This window comes from Meleagris gallopavo, chromosome 12, assembly GCF_905368555.1.
Source record: "Meleagris gallopavo chromosome 12, MGAL_WU_HG_1.1, whole genome shotgun sequence".
Lineage (NCBI taxonomy): Eukaryota > Metazoa > Chordata > Aves > Galliformes > Phasianidae > Meleagris > Meleagris gallopavo.
In genome coordinates this window covers 1,771,395-1,798,183 of record NC_139415.1, presented here as the reverse complement: position 1 = coordinate 1,798,183, position 26,789 = coordinate 1,771,395, and the positions used below count along the sequence as shown (strand labels likewise).

The 26,789-nt window shown below is 46.9% G+C and overlaps 1 protein-coding gene across 5 annotated transcripts; it reads right to left on the bottom strand.

Annotated features, from left to right (window-relative positions):
* Positions 1 to 80: 80 nt before the first annotated feature.
* Positions 81 to 26,371, bottom strand: EDC3 (enhancer of mRNA decapping 3). Of its 5 annotated transcripts, none has more exons than XM_085233616.1 (7): positions 26,231 to 26,371; positions 23,668 to 23,849; positions 21,986 to 22,299; positions 15,864 to 16,199; positions 7,595 to 7,748; positions 5,889 to 6,106; positions 81 to 4,872 (listed from the first exon to the last, which is right to left on the bottom strand). In XM_085233616.1, the coding sequence occupies exons 2-7, from the start codon at positions 23,829 to 23,831 to the stop codon at positions 4,538 to 4,540; spliced, it is 1,521 nt and encodes a 506-aa protein (XP_085089742.1). In that variant the 5' UTR covers positions 23,832 to 23,849; positions 26,231 to 26,371; the 3' UTR covers positions 81 to 4,537. The 5 variants fall into 5 exon arrangements, with proteins under 5 accessions (XP_085089742.1, XP_085089741.1, XP_031411101.2 ...); XM_085233615.1 differs by lacking the exon at positions 26,231 to 26,371 and adding an exon at positions 25,640 to 26,193; XM_031555241.2 differs by lacking the exon at positions 26,231 to 26,371 and adding an exon at positions 24,629 to 25,597.
* Positions 26,372 to 26,789: the final 418 nt, after the last annotated feature.

Below are 26,789 nucleotides of genomic sequence, written 5' to 3'. Positions count from 1 at the left end.
TGCCTCTGAGCTATGGAGAGCAGCAAGAAGTTTGTTCCAGCCAGGGGTATCAGGCTCCAGCATTATAGCAGACAAGTGAATAGCACACATGAATAGTTGCACTTTATTTCAGGGCATCCTGCAATAGCAGCAGGAATTAGTCATTACAAACATTGGGTCACAAATAGAATCGAGCAGTGACACAGTGCAGTGATCTTCACATGGTCATGACCACAGCAGCGCTCACAGGCAGTTCCTATGATGGTTGTGAAGGTAGAAACTTCTTTATCTCAAACACATTTCAAAAAAGAAAAGGTGTTGCATTCTTTGAGTTGCAATGGCAGTGTGAGGGAAGGAGGAAACCAAGGGATCTGGCCCTCCTCCTGGGTCTTGCAGAGTGCTCCAGCAGAGCACACACCTGCAAGGAAGATGCATTTCACGTGGGCGAGACCCATACTTCCTTCCTCAAATAAGCCTTTGTATCTGAGAGAAAGTACAGCCAAACACCCAGATGTGCTCTCACTTTCAGAAAGCAAGCACAGGGTAAAGGTTAACAGGCAGAAACACAGCCCCCAACCCCCCACTGTGCCCTAAACACACTACAGGAGTACAAATGGGAAATCATCTTCCATACCTGGGGGCTTGTGCCCTGGTATGTAGCACTACCCACTTTATTTTTTGCTTAGAGGTGAGGAACTCCATTGCTGCATGGGCCTTGATGCTTCCTGAAGCCACGCAGCAGTGACTACAGGCCTGCTGCCAGCTGCCATCCCTGCAAAAATGTCTTTACCTGGTTCAGTGCCCTACTGGGCATTTAGCTTCAGCCACTGGCACAGCAGCATAGCAGCAAGAAAGGATCCTGTGATTATGTCTTGAATGTTTTTGCACCATTACTGCTCTGCACGTGCAATCTACAGTTTAACAGCCAACCCAGAAGAGCCAAGAAAAGCTTGCAGCCTCATTATTTAAAAAGAAGTTCCATTACAAGTGTCTTGAGCAAGGGAATTGAAAGTACGAGGAGTAAGCCTAACAAAGTACTAAACCAACACAGGGAACTACTGCCCGCCCTTTTAACTCAGATGCTGCTCTGCAGATAAAGATAAGTTCTAGCTGTGAGGAAACAAGAATTGCAAGTGCAAGGCTTCTCTGCTTTTCCAAGAGCCAGCCCCACTGTGCCCCTTCCCCCTGCAGCCAAGCCAGAACCACAGCCTAAGTGGCACTACAGAACAAGCTAAAACATGGCTCTGCTGAGGAGGGGGTGCTTCTGCTTAGCCCTTCCTGCCCACCCAAGGGCAGAGCAACACCTGCTCAGAGTACCGACAATTCACAAAACTCAGTCTCTGCAAGAGCACCAAGGCTGCCCAGCCCTATGCAGTTCAGTAGTCGTGCCGCCAGCGGGGAAAGCAGCTTGGGGGAACCAGGGTCCAAGAGAGCAGAGCCCTTGGTCCTGCTGAGGTAGATATGGCAAGTCTTCCCCCATCACACAGCTTAGAATCACAGAATAGCCCAAGTTGGAAGGGTCTTCCAACTGAAGGATTGCTGAACCCAACACCACCCAAAAATCTCACCGTATTTTTCAGAGTGCTGTCCAAACACTCCATGAGCTCCTGCACGTGCAGACCCTTTTCCTAACTTCCACCTGACTGTTCCCTGACACAGCTCAATGCCATTCCCTTAGGCCGTATTGCTGAAAAGAAGTGGCCCCCAAACAGAGCCCTGCAGAACCCTGCAATGCCTGGCTGCCAGCCTGATGTGTGTAACCCCATTTCCTGCCAACCCTTCGAGCCCAGCCCATTAGCCAGCCACTCACCCACAACATCATGCAGCTGCCTAGCTGTATGCCAGGCATTTTGTGAGATACTGTCAGAAATAATACCAAAAGTTTTGCTGAAATCCAAAAATGATTTACATGAAGTGGCTTCCCTTGGTTAACTAGGTGGGAAACCTTGTCATAAAAGGAAATTAAGTTCATTAAACTGGCTGTTCCCCTCGTAAACATGTGCTGGCTGTGACCATCGACTGTGTTGTCTCAATCATTTTTTCAGTAACTCCCAGCATTACCTTCTCCATAATTTTACCAGGCACTAAAGGTAACTATAGGACTGTCAGTTTTACAAAGTCTCCCCTCCTGCCAGTTCTGACAACTAGGACAATGTTTGCAGCTTCCAGTCAAGTAGAATGCCTCCAGTCTTCCAAAGTCATTAAAATATAATTGAGAGAAGTGTCAGGGTGACATTGGCCAGTTCTTGCTATATCCAGGGATGAATCCCATTGGGTCCCAGTCTTCTAGGCATCCAGCTGGAGCAGCAAATCCCACACTACTTGAGGGGTTTGCTGGGAGTTCATTGTTCCTGCAGCCACAGACCTTCAAGGATCCCAGAGTACATCATCAGTGTTGAAGACAGAGGCAAAGAAGGCAATAAAAGCCTCCGTTTTATCTGTGCTCCTGTTTGTGAGGCAACCATCCTTATCAAGTAACAAACCTACGTTATCTCTGGACTTCCTCTTGCTGTTAACTTATTTTAAGAAGCTCTTTTTGTTGTCCCCCACAGCAGTGGCCAACTTTAGCTCTAGTTGAGCTTTGGCCACATAATGGTGGAGAGCATCTCTAAAGCCCTCACATATCTCCTGAGATCTCTTCCAGTGGCCATACACTTTCCTTCTTTTCCCACTTAAACTCCAGAAAAGATCCCTGCTTTGAGCCAAGCCAGCCTTCTGCCTCACTTCTTCGGTTTCTGCCACTTGGGAATCATCTGCTCCTGTGCTCTTAAGAGGCAGCAGCAGCTCTTAAGAAGTGATTATCACTGACAGACCTCAACTCCTTCAGAAGCAGATCCCCAGGGGAAGTCTGAAGTCTGCTCTCCCCACAGCCAGCATCAGATCTACGCTTCCTGGCAAAATAATTACTCAACTGCTTCCTTTCAACCAGCAAAGCCTTTTACCTCCACTTCTGATACACTCAGCCTCTGCTCTAAAGAGATGAAAGGTAAAAAGAAGTGCCTGATCTGTAAATGCAGAGCACACAGGGGTCCACATGTGATGGGCAGGACAAACACAGCCACAGCACAGCTAGAACTATTCCCACACACAGGGCAGCTGTCCTCGTGCTTCAGCCTAACAGAATCCAGCTGCCCTGGAGAAAAGGCACCATGTGAAGCTCTGAAGTCCTCCACAGCTGCCTGAACAGGCTGTGTGACAAGTTTAGGATCAGCAGAAGCTTTGAGGGCAGGTAAGGCCCCAGGAGAACAGAATGGGGAGCAAGCAGGAAGGGAGCCAAGGACCTCTCTGTGGGAACAGGGCCCCCGTTTGGCATCTGCCTGGTGTCTCCTGTGTCACCTTACCCTGGGCACATAGGCCAGAACTGACCCTCACTGCAGGTCCCCAGTGGGCACATCAGGACAGACTCCACATCCATTCCCACCTCTGTGTATTCACAGGAATGCTGTGGCCCACCTGTCACTACTGGGTACGCAGCCCACTGTGACCTGAGGGCATTCCTGAAAGCCAGGGGTTGTTTCTTTCCAGAAAAGCAACGTGTACCCAGCTACCACGACACAGGTGTGTGCACACCCACCCTCACACACAGCCTTTGTGCCCAAAGGGAATGGCCAGATGGGTGACCGAATTCCCAAACCGCACGGAGCATAGGAAGGATACTAGAAACACTGCAGGGGGGCACATCCACACATCCCCTGCACCATACAGCACAGAGTCAGAGTAACGTGCCCTGTTTCGCTCTGCTTCCCCCAGTTCAGCCACTCACTGTGCCAGAAAAAAGGGGAAAAAAGAAAAAAAAAAAAAAGCAAACCAAAACACTCTGGAAAAGTTCTTTACCATAACATACCTTGTTCCCCCCAAACAAAGAAACAAACAGCCAAGAGAATACATAAGCAAATAAGCCTAACTGAGGACATTGGTGCTCCAGGAGCACATGCTGCCTGAGAGCTTCTGGCTCCTGACACAAGCTTTCTGATGAAGGAACTCTCTCCTCAAGAGGATGGAACTACTGCTGCCTTCATGAACAAAGAACAGGGGGGGAAATCCAACAGAACAGAACAAAATCAAATCCACCCTCCCACTACAACCACAGGAAAAAAAAAAAAGTTTATTTCTACACAATCCAGGGGTGCTGCTCCCACCAGGACACCTTACTGGGTCTACCTGCCCAGAAGGACTGGGAAATGCATCCCAAATCTCCACACCACCCACTGCTTGTACCAAAACATTTCCATGCACATCCCTATGTTAAATAGTCCCTTGGCAGGTCTGGGCAGCAACTGCTGCCCTTACTAGGGACAGATACCACTCTCCTGCATGTTCCTTCTTACAATGGCACAAGAGAATGAAAACAGCTTTGCAGTTACATTTGCTTCCTTCTTTTTGATTTCATTTTATGACTTTTTTTTTTTTTAATATAACATTTCTTCTGGAAGGAAACTCTCCAGAACTTCACATCCTTAAGGCTTGTGATGCCTTGTTTACCAGTCAGGTTCCACTGGACAGCTTATTTGACAGAACTCCTCCTCTCTTCCTTCAGGTCCACATTGCTGGATGGGCTCTAAGTGGAGTGCAGGGGGATGACGAATTTGCAGCCGAAGGGTGAGTGGTAGTTTATTCCCACTTCCTGAAAGACCTTCTGGGGAATGCCAATGTCACAGAGGTACACACGCCCTGCCCTCTCACCCAGGGGTAAGGGGAGGCCCAAGGCCAGCGACCACTTGGCATCAATGCCCTGCTCCATTTCACTTATGGGAGGGTCTATGCTGAGGACGGGTGCCCTGTTCTGGTTGGCCCAGTCCACAACTGCTTTGTACCAAGGCTGATCTCTCAAAAAGGCATTTTCGTGACAATCCAGGCAGTTGATCACTAGGTCAACAGGGGTATCAGGGAGATCTGAAAGAAACACAAGCACTGTCAGCAGCAAGGAGCAGCCTCAAACCTCAAGCTAAGGCTCAGTGCCTTCCCTCCTGACACCGTGCTGCCTGCAGAGTTTTTTTCCATTTTTGTTTCCAGTACCATCAGTCTCGTTGCATGCAGTCTGGCCTCACAGGTTATCATCGCTGTCCTTCTGCAGAAGACACTGACATCAGTATTTCAAAGCTCTGTAACTTGCTCCAGCAGCCCTCAGATGGCACCACTGAGCTGGCTCTGCAGACCAGGCAGCTTAGGAAAGCAGGGGATTTCTCTTTCCATTAAGAATGGAGATTTTTTTTCTAATCTGCATGCTGAATAGAAAGCATTTTGTTCGGAGTATACCTACTGAACAGCAGTTTGTTTGCTGCAGTGCTGCCTCTTTCACTGAGCTCTGTTGGCCTCCTTGCACTCACTGGCTGCTGCATTACCTCTTCACGAAGCACCTGGTGTGAGGTCTGCTGTTTTCTAACAGACACGCAGCCCCGGCACCACAACCACAACACAATATACTGTGCAGTGCTCCAATTCTCACATTTGTTACTCCCAAAAAGTTTTAATAAACTAGGTCTGATGAAGGTGCTGGTGAAACAACAAAGAGAAACAAGCTCTCTCACAATAAACTGCAGAGTATCAGCTTATTCTAGAGCACACTCAGATCTGAGCTCTGACAGCTAGCTCAGCAAAGCTGCACGCTTGGTGAAAAACAGCAGTTTGGATGCTCATTTACTTGTAGTTTCAATATGCTGAACAAGGCAGGCCGTTATCCTAAGAGAATGGCTGGTCTGACTCAGCTTCACACAGCAGCTCTTGTGTTTGTTCAGACCGGAAACATCTGTACCAGCACAACTGCTCCACTGTTGGACCTCTCGAGCCTCTGCCATCCCACCAGCCTCCAGGCACACTTCTGGATGCCACTAGATGGTGCCACTAGCACGGACAAGCAGCACCAAACCAAACAGCAGAGATATCTGCAACCTGCACTGCTCCTCACTTACCTTTGACGCTGGACACCTGCTGGCCTTGTGTCTTGCTGAACAGGTTCAGCTCATTGGTGATGGACTCCAGCATCTTGACGAAGTTGGGCAGGAAAAGGATGACGTGGACGTCGTGGTTGGAGAGGTGCCGGCCGCAGCTGATCCCCTGGGCCCCCTTCACGTGGGGGCCACACAGCAGGGCTACTGTGGGCCGCTGATGCACGTTTTTTGGGTTCAGCCTAAACGAAGACAAAAGGGGAATGGTAATAAGCCCCAAAATCTTCTACCTTTGTACTGCAAGAAGAAAAAAAAAATAAATCAGTAAGATGCAAATGAACAGGTGTTTTGCAAGCTTTCCGCTTTCTCTGAAGAGAAAGGAACCCACACCCTTGTGCAGGGCTGATAGCAGAGAGCTGCTCTGCTTGCAGGTTCCCTTCAAGATCTCTTTGCACCCATGGGCAGAGAGCTGGTCCCGGCCTGCCCTGGTTCATCTCACAGCCAGCTTACACTTTCAAAGCAGAGGATATTTCCACTGCTCTTGCAGCAAGCCTGAATTTGGTGCAATTTTACTTTAAGAAGGCTTTTTCCCTTCCCCCCCCGTGACTTTGAAGGGCAATGCTGTGAAAACCACAACAGTTTAATAGTTTAAGTTGTAAAAAAATAAGTGCTCCAAAGCCAGCACAAGTAATAAAGCCAGTCATACATTAGGTTTTGCAGCTGAGAGGGTCAGAGCTGCCTGGTAGGTCACCACTTGCTGCTTTAATTCAAGCAGTCAGGTCCTAGAATGCAAGTAAAGCACTCCTGCACAGAGACAGTTAGGGTTTACCTTCTGTTTCAAGAATGAATCATTTGGACTTATATAACAATATAAGAATACATGTGCAATTGCCTGGTCACATCAATAACAATGCTAAGGACAAGCATCCAGTCAGCATGTGCAAAGAGTGGCGAATGCTCTCCAACCTTGCTACCAAATGAGGCCCTCCAAAAGGGCAAATGTTCTCAGTTTAGTTGTCCAAGAGCTAACTCAGCCTCATGAAGACCAGAACAGCACTTTGCTTTCATTAGCCAACTTTTTACTGCTATCATTAAAATGTAACGTGTATAAACAATAAAGGAAAGGTTTAGCTATTTCCATAAAGGGTCAGCTCATTAAAATTCTGAAATGGTTTAAACAGACTTGGGTTACATCTGTGCAAAGCTAAGTTCCCTGAAAAAAATGCCCATTAGATGGAAAGAAAAACATCAGCTCTGCTTTGTCTTTGACTCAAAAGACACTTCTGCTCCTGGACACAAGAGCTTCTTTTTGGCTCTCTCTCAGTATTTCATTCACCCAAGGTGGTATGTTTAATTGGTACTTTTTTAGAGAAGGGGAAAAAAAAAGGAAAAAGAAAAATACTAAAACCTTCTGTAAGGGTTCCACGTCAGGAGCCTGAGCCTCACACTTGTCTGCATGCTTACTGGAAAAGCTGACGTGTGAGCTACAGCAGAAGGTCTGCCTGGCACTGGGATGAGTTTTTTCTTTTAAGGAGAGAAAAACAGGTGACAGCTGTCTCCAACTGCAGGAGCACTGTGCAACAAGTGACAGCAGGCACCTACATCACATCTACCTCAAAAGCAATCTCTCCACCTCTTTCACTTATCCCCACTTAGAGGAAGAAGTTAGCAGAGGCAACATCTTCTTAGAAAGGGCAAAATCCCAGCAGAGGCGATGGGATGAGTGTTACCTGTTGGGTCCCCCGAGCAGGCTCAGAGCCATCTGACTTGCACACACTCCTGTCATCTCCAGCCTCCGTTCCAGGGTCAGCCCATGCTTTTCAGCAACCGACAGCAGCTTTTTGTGAAGCTCATACGACACGCTGGGCACAACCAGCCCGGAGTCTGGATTTGAGGAAGAGATAAAGAGACAAAGCTTCAAAGAAATGGAAAAGAAATATAACTGGAGACTTTTTTCCAGAATGCTGCAGTCTGTTTTTTTTCCCAGACGGCAGTTAGACGTTATAAAGAGCCTGCTCAACCCAATAATCCAAGTTCCTTCTGAGAGCATCACATGTATCTCATCTTGCCAGCTCAGTTTGCAGCTACCACAACTGCTACCCTAAGGGATATCACATCAGCAGCTGCAGTGAACCCACTTATCCCCAGACACTGAGAAGAGATTCTGGAACACGCTTCCCTCCTCAGCCAGGAGGAGTTGCTACTCTGCTTAAAACCAGTTACTCCTACCATGTCAGTAGCACAGGCAGCCTCCTCTCAGTCACAAGAGGGGCTGGAAACCAGATACTCCCTGCATTTACACTTTATTACAGTTGGTTCCTGGATCTCTACCAGTTCCAATGCACACACCACATCACAGCAAGCCATCCCCATGTGCCACGCAAGTGTCCTCACTGCCTTGGTGGTGCCACGTCACATCTGCCTTCAGACACAAACACTGAACTGCAATATGCTGGAGCAGCGAGGGAGCGACGCAGCTGAAAGAACAAAGTCTACAGAAAAATTCTTCTCAGACATTTGACAGCCTGGTCTGAGAGCCAGGAAATGCTCCAGCATGTGGATTAGGGGAAAAACAAACAAGAGAGGTTTTGTTAAGCCATGAGAACAATGCCTGCAGCAGGCAGCACTACCACCACTCCAGCATGCCTCCACAGCAGAGTTGTGTGGAATCAGCAGGTGAAAGAGAAACAAACCTGAGTAACTCTTCAGGCCAATCCATTTCACACTCCTCCTAATAGGGGAATCTGGTGCTGGCTTCACAAAAGAACCCCGCAGTAAACTCCTCTGGAAACAGAGGGGATTTCTTGACACAAAAAAGCAGCTATGGGAAGCCACAGCAATTGTTTGATGGTGTGCTGAGCAGCAGAAGAAACTAGAAATAACTACTGAAGGCATATGAAGAAGTACACAACACAAGCATCAAGTGAGAAAAATTGCTGCAACAGCCAGCACGATACCTCAAATATATTTGGCCATAGAAACAGACTCTGTATTCTAGCTTTTCTCCACAGCTTTATGATTGCATCCTCTTTGGTCTGTTTGATAGTTAGCCCGACGCAGGATCACAGATACAGGCTGTTCTGCTTTCACACACACTCCTGCAAGCCCTGGGGATCCTAAACCATCTCCCAGCTCAGGAGCAGCACAGCTCAACTCCCTCCCCGTGCAGGAGGAACACAGCTGAAGCACAGCAAGAAAAAGCTCGTTTCCCACTGCTCAGCTCGCTCACAAGCACCACTCTCAGCCAGACAAGCAATCCCAGCAGAACCACATTAGAGCTTCTGTGCCTGAATGTGTTACAACGCCAACTGTTCAGAGAAGAGAAGGCCGAGAGTTCTGGTTCCTCTGCAGACTTGCTTTGCTGGGAATTCCTTGCAGGGCTCCTTTGTTGAAGCCTCAAAAAGAAAAGCTAAGAAGAAATGCTGTAGGCCTAGCATAAATGCTCAGCAGCAGTACCAGCTCAAAACAGAGCTGCAACGGCGTACACATCCGCTCAGAAAGGAAACCTAACAGTCACTCACAGGCTCGAGCAGAAAAACAGCATGAGAACCAGTTGTAACAAGCCACTGCCACATTCAAATGAGAAAAGCAGCATCTTTTAATTGCTAAGAACTATGCTTGTACTGCCATATTTCCCCAGGGTGCCAGGCACAAACCACTAAGCCTAGGCACTGCAGAAATAGCAGGTTTTGCATATCCTGAGGTTTTCAGAGCACAGGTGCTCCTGTAAGGTAAGAGCAACAGGCTGCAGCACATCCTGCAAGGCAGAGCAGATCACACTGGATGCTGGGCTGAATCCCTACGACTTTCAACTCCCAGCCCTGCAGACACGGAGGGACCAAAAGCGTTCAAGTGCTTGACCTTGCATGCTAACAGCCCATTAAACCGCCTCTGCTAACGATGTTTTATTACGCGCAGTGCATATGGGAGCATGCACACTATCAAAGTCATTTCGGAGTCCTGATAGCAGCCGCCAAACGTTTGGAGTCATAAGCCACTAATAACGCTGCGCCTGGCCCACTAGTCACGCACCTGCCCCGTGTTCACACACCCTCTCAGCCTCCAAGTCACGCAAGGCTCAATTCCATCCCTATTCCTGCAACTTCATCGGGTCTTGTTTTTCAAGCTTGAGGGAGGACTTGGAATGAGTGACCTGAGGTCGGGATGTCACTGCGGTGGAGCAAGCCACATCCTCTGCTAACGTGGAGCACGCGACTCGCAGAGCTCCTTCTGAGCTGTGAGCTCCTGCTTAACCACGGCACAAACTCCTCAAACCAGAAGGGTGGCAGAGCCACCTCAGATTTCTTATCTATCCAGTGCAGTGTGGCTACTGCCAGTGCCTCCTCTTCAACCACTTACAACCTCTCTCAATCGCTTCCTTCAGAACACAAGGTGTTACAAGCACACCTCTGCCATCAGCAAGACAAAACCCAGCGCCCAGTGGGTTAATGCAAAGAGCACTGCTGGCACAGGATGAGCTTATGTTTAGCACTTGGCTTGGGCTACACTTTGCCCTAATTGCTCCCTCTCAGGGCCAGACTCCAATGCCAAGAGAACTTCCCTTCTTCACACTCACGCAAGGCCCGACCAGTTCGACTGGCTTATCAGAACCAGGCTGAGGGAGTTAAATAAACTCTGACAGAAAGCAATCAAGGAGGCGACGGGTAAACCCACAAACAATAACACTACTGCAACAGAACTGAACTCCTGCCAACTTTAATTATGTTTGGGTTGGACAGTGTGTCTTTATTGTTTGGTAATGAAGGTAATAAAAGAAATTAGCTCAGGCCTTTTAATATTAAATAAATGTATTCTACAGCTGCCTGGAAAAAAAAAAAAAGGGGGCAGATAAAGCCTGAACAGTTCTGTGACACGCAGAGTATTGCTGAAGCTTGATTAAACATGAAGTTCAGCACACAGGGCACACACTGTCCTGTGCACGATGACTACAGGCAAGTTATCTCCTCCAGCTCCACTATGCCACGCTACACACACGCTGCTTGGAGGAAAAAAACACCCCATGCCAGCAGAAGGACTAAGCTAACTGTCCTGAAGTTATCAAAAGAAGGTTTCCCCCAGTGAGCACAGAGCAATATTGCTGATGAAGTCCCAAACCTGTGCTTTCAGCTGGACAAAACAAGAGAGAGGCAAGAGATGCTCAATCTCCATCTTTTACCCTGATAGTTGCATTCCAGCTGCTAGAAGAATTAAAAGCAAGTTGCCTGAACGGGTGACACAGTCCTAGACTTTGGATTTCATGGAGACTATACACAAAAGCTCCTTCCCTCCAGTTGTAAAGAGTTCCACCGGGTTCCACTGCTGCCCAGCTCGTGCTCAAAGATGCAGTTCCTGCAGCGGACATAACCTGTGTCCATGTGAGGCAGGCTAGCTGTTTGCTTGCTGCCTCTTGAAAGGTGTAAAGCTGGAGCCACCTGCCTGCAGACTCAGGAAAACACAGTTCTGCACCCCACACATTATTCCAAACAAAGGCCCTTAAGGGCCAGATTATTATTTTTACTATTATTTTAAGTCACCATTATGTTTTAATTGAGACCAATTCTGCAGGAGCTTTGACTGAAGTTCCCCTGTTTGTTTCTCCCAGCACTAATGCACAATTCACTCTGGCTGAGCAAAAACCTGTCAGATGGACAGAGAGGCCTTCCCCACGACCCCTTTCTTTTCTCCTGCAGTCGCACGAGGTGAACTTCATTTGCACCCTCCTCAAAGATCCCACAAACATTCAGCACACGCAGTCACTGCAAGGCAGTTATCCACAGGCTGAAGCACTAAAACTTACAGAGAGAAGAGTCAGCCAAGGACACGGCACAGAAAAGCCACGCTGTCATCATCCACACAGAACATAGCCTCAGTTCTTGCAGTCTGACCCTGGCACATCAGCTCTCCTTGCTGCCTTGATTTACTCTGAAGCATATTTTCTTTTTCCATCTCCTTAATGCATGGAAAAGGAGTTTCTTGCAGGACAAGTTTGAAGTCTGAGTAGGGGAAGCACAGAGAAATAAATGCCTTACCAGTATTGCAGGGAAAGAAACAAATACCTCATCTATCTGGCAAACAGCCCTCCTCTCTACTCATCTCTGGGTGCTGTTTCAGCAATACCCACTGCTCACAAAGCCAGACTTCAGCTACATGCCTACGTGTGCATCAACAACCCCTGCTCAGTGTGGGAAAGAAGGTAAGGTGTTGGGGCACACAAGAAATTTCAGTCTAGTTTGATGACTACAGGCCAGATGAGGGAGATTTTAATCATCATGAACTGAAACCTATGGCATGCAGGTTGCATGTGATAGCAATGCTTAAAGGTAAGAGGAAAGAAGAGATGAACTGCAAAAAGGAACCATGCAGAGACACAGATTAAGACTGAGATTATTACAGAGTCATTGATGATGAACCCACATGTTCCACCCTACCACAAATGTCTCTAGGCTCTATGGCATCAGCAGATCATTGGCTTTGTGGATACTGCTGAAAAACCAAATCCCATAACACTGCTGTTTGAATTTTGTTCTGATGCCGATAGCCAGTAGGAGGAACAGAGACAGGCCCATGCCAATGGGCATTTCAGCTCTAGCCAGACAGCTTTGGAAGTGGACAGCTTACAGCTAACAGAAAGGATCAGCAATCTGCCCTTCCAGGGAGGGAGGTTTCTGTGAAATAGCTGTGCTTCCCTTTTTAAGCATCACATAATAGCAAGCAGACAGATCAATAGCTGCTAGCCCCAAAGAATAAAGAGCAATTAAGTATTTGGGAGTGATTCACCTGTACAGCTCCAGGAATAAACACAATTTAGCCACAATCAAAGGCCATGAGCTTTGGGTTTTCATTTCTGTTAGGAACAGATTCTGACCTTCATTCCCTGCTTCCTCCACCATAATCCTTTCCCTTCAGCTCCAGAACAATGGGCAGATGCCCTGCACCACTCCGCCTCGTGAGACACCCAGCACGAGCTTCCAAAGTCAGCTGGGCAAACCCCAAAGCATTTTGCACTGGGGGTAAACCCATGCAGCCTGCAGCACTCTACTCAAATCTGAGATGTACTGAGCCAGAAATCCATGTTAGATTTCTCATGAAGAAGAGCTGTTCTCCCTGCAAAACTCACATTTCTGCAATTATTTCATGTATATATTGTATACGAAAGGTAATCAAAGGAGAAAAAGGGGAAAAAAAGCTTGACTTTTTGGCACCATAAGATTGGCTCTGAAAAAAGCATCCTGAAGGGATGCAGTGTCTATTGAGCTTTGCTCACATCCTTCAAGGCTCAGCTTCTTCCCAGTCAGTAACAAACACTGAGACTGGAAGCCTGTGGAGTGACAAGGGCTGGATACTTAGCTCGCTGCGAGTCACCACCAGCATCACTGTGTCCTTATAGCAGACAGGATGATCAGCCAGAGCTCTTAAGACAATCACCTTCAAGGCTGACCAAGGGAAACAGAAATGCTGAAGTACTTACTTCCCTTATAGCTAGAAAGTGCTTTTTGCAAACAGCTAGAATGTTTTCTGTGAATAGAGAACCCTTCAGGAGTCCAGATACAAGTCTAAAAAGAAAATTCAGAAGCAGAAAGAAATCTTATCACAGATATATCCAAAAATAATGGCATTTGGGGCTCCTGGCACTGAGCTGACTTCAGCACTACTGCTCTTTGAGTCACTGTAGCTTAGCATCCTCCTTTCAGCTGCTAAACAAAGAAATCCAGATTTCATCAAGTGACAGCTCATCATCCCTCCAAGCACACTGAATACCCTTCTGTCCTTCTCACTACAAAAAACACTCGACTGAAAGCCAGGAACAGCAGGCAACTTACAACTGTTTACAAAAGCTTTTGCTAGCTAGCTAGTAGCATTTCCTAAGCGAAAGTAAACTTCCTCAGCTAACACAAAGAAAACTGCCCTGTGCGGGGAAAAATACATCAAGATCACAATGATGGGATGCACAATTTGCAGGGCTGTGAACGTGCACCACACAGCACAGTGGAAAGGGAGCTGTAGTTGGCAATACCTGTTGTGTAACATGACAACTTTTCTTCCAAACAGATCCAGAATTCTACATAGGAGACTAATCACCCAGCAGCAGCTAATGAGGCTAGCAAGACCCTGCAGCTACAGAGAGGGTCACTACTCTCTCTCTGCAGACTTGCCAAGAGCAAAACAAAACAGCAGCGCTTTCACAGGGCTGCTCCCTTCTGCACGCTGCAAACAGGGTGCCAAGAGTTTCCATAGGAAAGGACAATAGGGTTCAGCAAATGGTTTCATTTCCAAGCCCTGGATTTCTACACTGAGGCTCGCTGGTTACAGCACAACAGTTTTCCTCCCAGGAATTATGCTTCTAGAAAAAATCACATCAGCTGTACTTCTCAAACAGTTGGTTAGCTTTTGTTTCGGTCTAGACATGCGTAGAGGCTCTGTCTCTTCTAAAATAAGCCAGCTGGAAGATGAATTGACAGATAACAAACTTTAAAATCCTCACACAAAGGAAGAAATGCTTATTCACACATAGTACAGCCCAGGGTGGTGCAGCAATACTGAAAGCTTGCACAGAATTCACGTGTTACTGGTTAAACTAAGCAGAAGAAGGAAAAAAAAAAAAAGCATCAGAAGCTATTAATACAGACCTGAACTACCACTTCTGCTTCAGGAAGTCTCAAAGTTGTCAAAGATAGCAGATCAACAGGAAGATGGATGCCACAAAAGGAAAACTAAGATATCACTGCATAGCAGAACCAGTAAGAAAATGACATTTTTCTCCTGAAAAGCAGCAAATCACTGTGAATGAATCAGCTTCCTTTCGACAAGCATTTCACACCCCAGATGGAGTTCTTCCGAGCAGAGAAAGAATGACAGGCCAAAGACTGAGCACACTCATGCTCAATAGCCAGACTGCCAGGGTCCAGCTATTTAGTGCCTCTCTATGAAGAGATCAGCCATTTGATTTTATTCTGATGTGGAAAAGCGTCCCTGGGGTGCCAAAGCTCCCTCACTCCTATGTTTTGCACACTTTTTAGCACTTACAAACTGAAGACAGGTCACAAGTAGGCTAAAGTTACAGAGAGTTTGCAGCTAATTGTAGCATTAAGTCAGACACGCTTCATGGGACGTGTATGTATATAAAGATTCCCACTTGACAAATACATTAGCGTACAGAAACAGCTCTTCAAGAAAACATCACTGGTGGTTGGCCAAAATAACAAATAAACTATTAGCGAACAGGAGATGAGGAGCAGTTCTACTCCTCCCCAGAGCCATGGATTAGGAACTCAGGAATAGTTCCCTGCATTTAGATTTTAGGAATGCTACCTCCCAGCAGACAGACAGCTCACCATACTACCCCTCGTCTCTATCCAAGAGCCCATTTCATGGCACTAAGGAACAAACATTAGACACAAGGGAAGAATTAAAGCCCACATAAAAGGTCATTTGTTTGGAATTATGGATGGGAAGACTCAGAGCCATTTCTTTTTACACCAGTGACATTAAAAGCTCCTTATAATCACACAACGGTGACACACTGGAACAGGTTGCCCAAGGAGTTGTGGATGCCCCATCCCTGGAGGCATTCAAGGCCAGGCTGGATGTGGCTCTGGGCAGCCTGGGCTGCTGGTTGGCGACCTGCACACAGCAGGGGGGTTGAACTAGATGAGCATTGTGGGCCTTTACAAGCCATCCCATAATTCTGTGATAAAATACTTGAAATCTCCTGTCTTCTATCAAGAAAGCAGGAATTGTGACATGGCTCCCATCAAAGCATGGTTCCTCTTCAGTTTGCATTCTTTTTAATCCAACCTTCAGTTTTGCTCCTTACTGCAGAAAACTTACCTTGTTGCCCTACCTGAATATTTTTGATCTCAAAACTATTGCAAGTAAAGGTTACGTGCAGACAAAAGGCAGATCCAAGAGTGAATGTACCACGCTAAGCTGACAGACATCCAGATGTACCCCAGCAAAGCTGGAGAGCTTGCACCCTTATCATGAAGGGACATGGCATACCCGTGCAGAACTCTTTGTTAGCATTCTGGGGTACCACAATCCGTCTGTAGACTATGGGCTCTGATTCCAAGATGTTCTCATCGTGCCGATAGCGAGCTGGCTTTTCATTCGGGGTCCCACGGGAACGGGTGCCGCTCCTCCTCTCGTAAGTCTCAATCTCTTCAAACACAGCTGCCTTGTCAAAGAGGGCCAGGTTCCCTTCAAAATCAAAATCTGTGTCTGGGATTTCATCGATGTCATCCCCGAAGCATTCATCATCTTTGCTCTTCATCTGCCCGTTTTTCAGCCCGCTCTTCTTTGGAGTCACCTGGTTTGGATGGCGGCTACTGGATGACCCTAAACAAAAATAAAAGCAAGTTTTGTAAGAGAGGAGAGCTCGTGTTTGGAGTCTACTGACCCAGGAGATGCTCGTTTCTCAAAGCACCTGCAGACCTCATCTTTGGTATTACTCATGCTGAGATAAGCCAACAGAAAACAGAAGAGAAAGCACCAGGGAAAAGAAGACTTTCAGGGACTTTCCTTTGGCAAGACTAGAAAAACAAGCTTGATCACAGAAGGTAAACCAAGCATTTCTACTCATTTAATTCAAGATAGTGTTATGTTAGTGATAACAAGAGAGCCCTGGTCTAGGACTATCTTATTCCTACTACACTGAGCTATGTTCATGCAGCCATGTAACCCAAGACCTTTTCGGAGTTTTCCTCAATTTCAGAACCTAATGCAAGTTCTTCTCTTCCAAAATAGGCTGCCCACCTACTAATGACCTGTAAGGGATTACTTAAATCCCTGAATATGAAATATTGCTTTCTCCTCTCATTAACTACCAATAGACGCATTTCCATTCCCTTATCCACATTATTCTATTTACCCACTGTCTTGCACATTTAATTAGACTTCTTTCCAATCAGCAATTGTGAAAGCCTGCTTTCTCTGAAGTGATCTTGTCAGAAAACTTCTCATTCTGTTGGAGGATACAAAGCCATACAAAATTACAGAGCCAACACTGCTTTTTTGTCTTCTGTACATTATGCATGTCATTCATATACAACTAAATCCAGACAATATTTATCTGTTAATTATATCCATTGTTAAATCTGCGACTACTAGAAAATATTTTGGGCTGATTCCATCACTTACAATTATCACCTGTGACATTCAGCAGATGGAGAAACAGTTATGAGGTCAAAACAGCTTGCTTTGCTAAAATATTTATTGTATTTTAAGGTAATCATCCTTGAGTATAATTAATGTAAGTGACTATATGCACAGAATCTGTCTGAAACAAATTACCACCAAGATGACCTGTGCTCTTTGGTGCCTGTGTCTGCTCCTTGACAATCACCTCCAGAAGTTAAGCAGCATGCATTTATTTTCTGATTTACATATTATTGACAATTAGTGAGGATGTTTACAGAACAACCCACAGACTTTCAACAGGCAAAACCTTCACAATGTCTGGAAAAGCTACTTGTAAATCAAAAGACTTTGTGGAGTCTTCATTCCCTGCAAAAACATCTCCCTCCAGTGACCATTTTCCTACAGCACATTTTCCTATAGCACTTCGTTTGCTGGGGCTTAGGTTTTTGGGGTTTGTTTACAATATGGCAACAGTTTGAATGCTCAGCTCATACCAGAGTAAAAAACAGCTATCCCCAAGCACCCCTGTTAGCACTTAATCAGACAACAGAGGTCCTGCAGCAACACAGCTAACTTCCCCACAGAGTTTATTCTAACCTCACTGTAGCTCTAACCAGAGCACCAAAGCCACAGTTACCAGTGCAATGGTCAGCATGAAACACTGGATACAGAATTCGTCAACACTTTCTATTTCTAGAGTATCAATAATCATCTGATGTTATTACTAACTATAGCAGGTAGCTCATCTGAAGACTCATTTTCAAGCTGCTAAAGACTTCATAGTTTGTAACTGGATGAGAACAAACTACTGAAATACAGCTTTTGTCAAGAAGCCACTCAAGTGTAGAGAGCAGAATTGAAGAATTGCTGGTAACAACATAACTTAGAGGGAAAGGACAAGGCTTTCTAGCAAGAATGCCAGTATACAAGCTGCAACCAGTTTTAAGAGAAAGCTTTTACTAATGCAGTTTTCACCCTCACCCCCCCCTCCCCCTCAGGAAGGATTCCCAAATGAAAGTTAACACACAAATCACACCAAAGCTGTATACAACTTGACATGGAGCTGGCAGACACTGCATTCAATACTGCTGCTAACAACAGCACAAGAAACAAAAACCCAGGCCAACACAACAGGCCAAGTCTCCAAACGTTTCACTGACTGCAGGTCAAAGCAATAGTCAAGAGACTCAAAGTTCACAGAAATGAGAGCTTGCACTGAACACAATGAGAAAACAAGCCCACTTCTTGTGTGAAGTCAGATGTTACGGCAGCTCGGTCTGTTCCTGTTACCCAACAAGAGTTCTTACACTCATTGCCAAGTTTTTCTCCAAACAACTCTCCCCTACCCTCAGCTGACCCAAAAAGCAAACCGTGGGGATGAGCAGCCCCACAGTGCAGCAGATCCAGGGGACAGAGGCAGCTGATGTGAGCAGCGTGTAAATGCTGACTGAATGAAAAACTGCATTAGAAAAACTGCAAGAACAATGGCTGGAAAGCTCCTCAGGCTCCCCTGCAGATCCAGTGAATTGGAGCCAAGACCATACCTCATCAAAACGAGACGTGCCAGCATTGTGCTGGGCAGCTCTCTAATCCACACCAATAGATGCCAGCCCTGAAATACTGCTGACCCCACAACAGGCTGTCTTATTATAGTCTGCATAACCGCCCACTAACAGGGGCTGCAGAGGCTTCCTACTGCTCCAAGCAAAGTTCAGTGGTGTTCCTTTTCCTCTCTAGATGGGCAAGGAGGCAGGCAGCTGGCACCACCGAGGGAAAGGGGCCTAAAACTTGGGCAAGGGGAGGAAAGGGAAAGCTCATGCTAACAGGAGAAGCACCAACTGCCTTCCAGGTTGCTAGTGTGACACTATCCCAGGTCCTTCCCTGAAAGCTGCTATTCACAGCTCTGCTTGGTTACAAAGCCTGATCCCCATCCTCTGCCAATCAACCACAGCAACTCAGAGCTTCCAGCTCAGCTCTTTTCAGAGCCACTCTCAGAGCCTCCACTCTGCGTGCATATGTGCACAGCATACCAAGGAGAACAGCACATCTCCACATCAAGTTAGCAGCTTGACACTGCGCAGGAAAAAAACCTCCCTCTAAAGACAAACAATACTTCCCAGCCTTCTGATTTGTTTCTTAGGAAAAAAAATATTTTACGTATAGCATACAAGCAAATGTAAAGCCTCGAGCGAGTTGGCTGCCTTCCTGGCAGACCCCTGCAGGATCTCTCAGCAGCAGCCCTGGCATGCAGAGCCCCACTCCAGCACAGCACATACCCTGTTGTGCAATCTGCACTGCTGCTCGGTGCTTATCAACGCCAACGGCAGAACTTTGTCCCTGACTTAGCACACTAAAGGGCAGCAAAAGGTCAACAAGTGCGGATACAGTACAGCTTAAGTGCTAGATGACATCCCAGCCCATCCTTGCCTTGATTCCTGTGGCCAGGACCACCTCCATCCCACCGGGCCTGCTCTCCAAATAACACTCCGGAGGGTGAGAGATCAATTTTTCTCCTTCATTGAGCTGAAAATGAGGCCAAGCAAATAAGAACCTGTTCCCAGCACCTTGCTCAACCTATTTTAAACAAAGCCAGTAAAAGAAAATCGGACCCACGGTTGTGCTTATGTAAAAGTGATCCAAGCTGTTGGTGGGCAGAAGTGGTTTGAAGCCCTCACTGCACGCCCCAGACCTACCAGGTGCTGAAGTGACCTGGGCGCAGGTTCTGCTCAGCAAGACTAAATAAAGCAGGAGTTACAGCAGATAACTAGGGCTGGAAGGAAAACAGACAGGCTTGAAGATGGCTAGTTCACCAAGGAGCACATGCCCTTCCCTCACATCATTCTCCCTTCCTTCTCCCACTTAACTGACTGTTTGGCAATCTCTTTAAAAAACAACAACAACAAGAAAAAAAGTAGTAAATATGAAACTTCAGAAGCAGTCCTTCCAAGAAAATAAAATTAGATCTGTTAAACGTCATAAACTGATTAAACTAACAGAAATCAAAGGAGTTACAATTGTTTCAAAAAATAACAGAGGTGTTGGTGGGGGAGGAAGACTTCCAGAGGCCCAGACAACATACAGCCTTTGATCTCCCTGTTTAATTGGCCCAGTCCACCTTGGGTTTGTTTGTTTTCCATACACAAAAACAAGGGGAAAAAATTAAGTCACATATCCTGATGCTGTAATAACTGCATGATAAAGATCTGGAAGGGAGCATAGCCCAGGGGGTTTCATGGAAAAAAAAAAAAAAAAAAAAGGATGAAAACAAAAGAGCATACCCAACTTTGGCACAGCATGAGAGCTGGGTGAGGATTTTTTTTTTTAAACAGGAATAAAAATAGGGACGCCTGGCTTTGAGATGCACTGATTCTATCTTTACATCATTCTCATTAGAGGATGCTGTGTTTTTAACAACACAGCAAAAACCACTTGTAATTGCTTGTAGGGCAGTGTTGTAATAAGTTATGGTTATACATGCTTTAACTAGAAGAGCTTCACATTATCATAATCTGGGTCTAGTCCTTTTTAGAGGAAAAACTGAGGCTGTCTTTTGGGCCATTTTCAATAAGGAAAGATAACAGGAATTAGGAAATCATTCTAACCAGCATGATCCAGTCCTACCTTTTGCAACATTAGATGCTGATGAAGCAGAACACACAGGCTGCTCCTCAGACTGAACAAGGATGGGCAGAGTTAAACAACAGTAAAACATGGCAGAACTGTAGTGCAACTGATCTTTCCACTCATCTCATGCCCCGCCATACAACTTGCCCTTTCTGTTTTGTCAGAACCAGTGCAGCACAGCACCTTCCTACAAGCTCTTGGATACACTCTCCTCCTGAACACCAGCCTACAGAGCTCGAGAGCGTAAAGAGAAGCAGCTGTGTTCTTCAGCACCTGTTGTTCCTCTTCACTGTGTGTCCATTTATGTCTTTTCCCCGTTGTCCCCTCCCAGATATCTGTTCACTCCTTTCCTCAATCCAACCTCTAACCTCACACCAGCAGAAAGGGAAAAGGGTAAGAAGAGATCATGCTAGCTTTTATGGGCCAGTAACAACATCAAGAGCTCCTCACAACCCGTTGGCCACAGGATTGCAGCACACAAATGTTGCCTTGGGCCCCCACTGCTTCTTGCAGAAGCCAAGGAAACCATCCTGTTCTTGATTTTTAGCTAAAAAAGTACTGTAACAGCCGGAGATTTGACTGCATGAACATTCTCACCAAGTTCTGGATGAGATCACACCACCACTGTATTTACGTTATGAAACATAAATACAGAATCACAGAATGGCCTGGGTTGAAAAGGAGCACAGTGCTCATCCAGTTCCAACCCCTGCTATGTGCAGGGTCACCAACAAGCAGCCCAGGCTGCCCAGAGCCACATCCAGCCTGGCCTTGAATGCCTCCAGGGATGGGGCATCCACAGCCTCCTTGGGCAGCCTGTTCCAGTGCCTCACCACCCTGTGTGAAAAATGTCCTCCTAAATCTAACCTAAACCTCCCCTGTCTCCGTTTAAAACCATTCCCCCTTGTCCTATCACTGTCCACCCTCACAAACAGCCGTTCCCCGTCCTGTTTATATGCTCCTTTCAAGTACTGGAAGGTCACAATGGGATCTTCCTGAAGCCTTCTCTTCTAACAAGTCCAGTTCCCTCAACCTTTCTTCATACTGCTTTCCTTCATCCTCTGCCTCACTCCATATTCTCAAGAAGCCTGCGAGAACTTTTCAATTTGCCATGTTATTGTCCTTTGTTTCAACATTCGACCTTTCAAGTGCAAGACCTTTGGAAGATCCATACTTGCAGTACTTTGAAGCACAGCCAAGTATCTCCTCACCATTTACCTTTCTCTTCCCCAGACCTTTGGGAAAACAAGTGTAAAAACAGAAGTAGAACTTTTGTTTGGAATATTCTTGCTGAACAAGGGCATATATTGCAGTGGTAACCCAGGCAGGAAGAAAAGTTAGATGTGAACACACATACTCACAAGAGTTATGCCTACGACGAAAGCCTTTGGACTGAGTCAGAGTTTCCATATGCCGATCCATATAGCTCTTGGAGCACTGCTGCTGGGGGGAGATGATAATATCCTGATTCTTCATGTCTGTCCTCCTCGGGATGCTCTGTGGGGCACTGCTGGAGAAGGGCTTCTTTAACATCTTCCCAGTGCCATTCTGGCTGGGCCCCACTTGGCAGCCAACCCCAGGGATGCCTGTGTCTGCCTGCTGCAGCTCCCCACACTGCCTGCTGTCCCCTGGGCCTGGGATCTCCAGAATTTTCAGCTCAGTAATGTCACCTGCCCTAAAAACAAGAAAAGAAAACCAGTCATTCCGAGATTCAGCATTCCAGTTACTTTTACAAACAAAAACAATTGACATCGTACAGGGGATCAGTTAGGAGTTTCTTCAGGTGCCATTATCAGTGGAAACAAGAAAAAGAAGGATTTTAATACTCAGGCACATATATTCCAGGCATCAAAACATTCAGCTGAAATCACATGTATTAATAAAAACCTCAGCATTTCTGTGCTGCACCTGGATTTTGTTCAGGAGGTTCTGTTCCCAGCTTAAAAAGGAATCAATCAAGCAAAAAAACAAATTTTAAATGAAGGCAAACAGCACAGATCTTTCCAAAAATCTGTACTTAACAGTTTCTAGATAACAATTATCCTCAGCCTGGAAGCTATTTTTAATCCATATCTACACAAAGCTATCATTAAATTAGTGCAATTCACACTTGGACATAGTTGGCACTTGCTGTTTCATGAGAAGGAGGATGATGTAATTAATGTAGCAGTGAGCATGAGCCAAAACAAAACAAAGAAGTGGCTGCAAAGACCTCCATCTGGACTGATTGCAAGACATAAATTAGAAGTTAGAGTCTTCAATTTCAAACTTAATAAGTATGTGTCCAAATGGGATGCAGAACTAACAGCAGAAAATTAGCAAGTGCCTGCTAAAGACTTCCACGTCTCCTGGAAAAACATGGGAAAGGACAGTGACCAAACTCCTTCAAAATGCAAGTTCTTTAGGAAAAATAATTGATCCCCTGATGTTAGTGCTTTATCTTACTTAAAAATAAAAATCAGTGGCTTGGAGACTTAACTTTTGTATTATAAAAGCTGCCCTGGAAATAGGAAAATGTCCAGTGACAAACAACTCTTATTTGTTCCTTTCTTGATCCCCAGTGTTACCAGGAGCTGGTAGGAAGGAGCACAAGAGAATGACCACAGTGCTGCTCTGATTCAGCATCCTGCTCCTAAACTCGCTCCTGTCTACATGGTGGAAAGAGAAAGGAGGTGGTGCTGGCTTTGAAAAACTGCATGTAATTAAATTGTACTGGGGCAACTGATCTCATAAAGTGCAACCAGAGAGTGGTAAAGTGTTATACATACTAAGAGTAAAGTTTTAAAAGAGGACCAACTTCTCAGCTACTCAAGAACTGAGTAGAATGTGTATACACAACAAATATAGAGCCAGAACAACAGTCTTTTGTGCACAAGCTAACAGAAACAACACCAGAGGCACCGCTCATCCGAAGATGCTCAGAAGCAGCAGGAGGATTTAAGGCAAAGAGCCTTTTCTAGGAAAAAAAAAAAACAAACAAAGCAAAACACCCATCCAGCCCTCACCTGGAAAAGACACAGGAGACACTGGGACCAACACTAACCTGAAGGTGACTTCTGGCACGAGGCACTTGACCCCATTGTGGAAAGGCCGCGTAAGGGAGATGGTCTGGCTGACCTGATCCACAGCAGACACTCGCCCTTGGTAGACTCCCAAGCTTTCTCCGCAATTAATTGAAACGATGCTCCCAAGCCAGTCCGTAGCCATATTTCTGGCACACAATCGCTGCAAAGAGACACAGGCCTGGCTGTGAGAAGACGCAGACGTGACAACCTGAATCAGCATCAATTGCATCTCCCACCCCACATGCTGGCTCCCACCCAGGCTCTGGCTTCATCAGCTTCTCTCCTCTTTGTGAGCTGGAAATAACATCTACACGGACACCGAGGATCACACTGAAGCGTAAATCCCTGGACAGAGCTCTGCCCAGTAGCCTGACTTTAACCACATCACCCTTTGCATAAGTGAAGAAATCATTTTGGAGCAGATTTCGAGACAAACAGCTTTCAACTACAATTTTTAGTATCCTGTTTTTGCCTGTGTACATTCTCCATGTGGTTTCAAACAGGGAATTTATCTTCCCTCTGTACAGACAGGGAGGAGAACAGCTTGTGTGAACTGGTGAGAACACTGATCCCGGCATGTAGAAACAAATCCAACATCTTTAATCACAGAATGGCCTGGGTTGCAAAGGAGCACAGTGCTCATCCAGTTCCAACCTCCTGCTATGTGCAGGGTCACCAACCAGCAGCCCAGGCTGCCCAGAGCCACATCCAGCCTGGCCTTGAATGCCTCCAGGGATGGACGGGGCATCCACAGCCTCCTTGGGCAGGAGGAAACCTTTAAGGGAACAGGAAGGGAAAGAAAACAACACCAGAATCCAGAAGAAAAGTCTCCAGAGCCAGGAGGATCAGCATCATAAACAAAGCATGCACAGCTTTCCAGCAGCTGCACTAAGTTCTACAAGAACACAAGAAACACAAAGGTGCACTGCATGCTCACACCTTCAGTCCCATGCAACTCCCTCACAATTCTGGTGCTTGACTTGAACTTGCATCAGCACACTTTGAAGCAGCTGAAGGCATCATTTGATCCCAGGCTTTATTTTCCAGCCAAACAATGCAGGAAGATAACAGGCTTGTTGCCATCATAGCACTACAAAAGCTAACAGGCTCTCAGGAGAAACTAATCACTGCATGTATTTGCCTTTCTCTGTGGGATATTTGCTCAGTTTACCAGACATGCTAAAAAACACAAAGGAAGAAAGTGCAGAACGTAAGCCTAGGGAGATTAACATCAACACATCCCATATTTTTATGAGGCATTTTCATTCCTTCCTTTCTGTTCTGAGCTTCCCAGAAAAGAAATAGAAAGAAGAAAGCCACTACAAATAGCTAGGACATATGCATGATATCAGGAAAACCAAACCAAACCTCATTTCCATGAGTTTTCAGAGGACTTAAAGCGAGATGCTTCAAAGGAAAGCAAACACCTGACCTGGTCACCATGCTGCAGATTTTACAGCCTCCTCACTTTCTTGTTTCTGTGTATTTATATTAACCCACAATAACAATGCCTGGATTCCAAGGTGACAGCCAATAAAAAGTACTTCCAAAACACAGACAACACAACACCCAAAGCATCTGCAGCAAAACTAGAATTTCATCCATAGAATATCCCGAGTTAGAAGGCAGCCACAAGGACCCAGTCCAACTCCTCCTTTCTCAGCTTTTCACACCTTTTGTAAATGAGCCAAAGAGCTTAGTACATATCACCACCCCAAAAGGATCCTTTCCAACGAGTCTCTCTCTACAAAAAGAGTCTCTCTTCCAATGGAGTCTCTCTCTATAAAAGCATCACCATGTTTGTAAGCAAACATAAACAGAGGAGCCCTGATCTCAGATACTCTCACTTTATGGGCACATCATTCAGAAAGAAAGCATTACCCATCTAGTCAATGAATTACTCAATCACATGTGAAAAACGTGAGCACTCTTGTTTGTTTACATACGCACAGAAAGGCAAACTTCCTGTCCAATGCTCTCCCTCATTCTCTGAATTTCTGTTCCCACAGCCGGCAGATACCTCCAATTCTCTCACACCCCGCATTTCGGATATATGGTAGTGATACCCCGTCAAGTAATACAGAACGCCGATTAACACGGGCTCGCAGCACTTGGAAAGAAGCGGAACCTGACAGCCCGGGATGAGCCGCTGGATGTACACAGCACTCTGGAAGAAGGAAGAAGGAAGGCACAAGGCCCGCCTCCCCCTACCCCAATGATGAGCTAGCACTGAGGGGATCCCGGCGGTGCAGGAGCAGAGCGGCCCGCCAGCCCCTGGCCGTGCAGCTCAGCCCAGCCCAGCCCAGCCCAGCTCAGCCCATCCCAGATGCCCCGAGCACAAGGTCCCGCAGCGCTCAAGGCCCGGGAGGACCCAGCGGCGGGCCGCCGAGCCCTAGGCCCAACTCCCGGCCCCGCAGGCCTGGCGCTCCCCAGCCGCTCCCCCAGGCTCCGGGAAGGGCTCAGCGCTACGGCTGGGCCTCGGGGCAGCGCCGGACGAGGCCCAGCCCCCGCCAGGCCCTCCGAGCCCCGGCCCCGCCTCACCTTACAGCCGCCTCCGCTCGTCGCCCGCCCGCCGCCGCCTCCCCTCACGCCTCAGCGACGTCCGGAATACGTCACTTCCGGTCCCGCCCGACAGCGCCGCTCACACCGCCGACGGGCGACCATAGAGAGGAACGGAGATAGAGAGCGCAAGGCGCATGCGCGAAGGCGCGAGGCTACTCAGCCTTGGTTGTAGCGGCGGAGGGGGCTCTGCGCATGCGCCGAGCGCTGCAGGGAGCGTGCGCAATGTGCGCTCGCTGCCCTGAGTGGCTGTAGTGCCGCTACGTCACCGCCTCCGTCGCACCTTTGGCAGTGCCGGGTCGTAGAGTTGTGGAGTTGGACGGGATCCCCTCCGTGACCTCCACCGTGCGTGCTGTCACACCTCCATCCCTGCTGTCACCTCCACTGCCCCCCTGTCCCCCATCCTTCATCATCTCCACCACCTCCACGTGTCCCGTTATTGTGGCTCCTGGCGAGGATGCAGAGCCCCAGAGGACACACCAGGAGGAAGGCTCCTCTTAGAGGATGCACTGAGTCAAGCCTCTAGTCAGACACCCCTGCA

Excerpts from the sequence above, each read along its gene's own strand:
- EDC3 (XM_085233614.1), bottom strand. The coding sequence starts at position 23,918 with ATGCAATTGATGCTGATTCAGGTTGTCACGTCTGCGTCTTCTCACAGC. Across the intron at positions 22,300-23,667 it reads GTGCCAGAAGTCACCTTCAG|GGCAGGTGACATTACTGAGC; the intron begins GTTAGTGTTGGT and ends TCTTGTTTTTAG. Across the intron at positions 7,749-15,863 it reads TAACAAAGAGTTCTGCACGG|ACTCCGGGCTGGTTGTGCCC; the intron begins GTATGCCATGTC and ends CCTCAAATCCAG.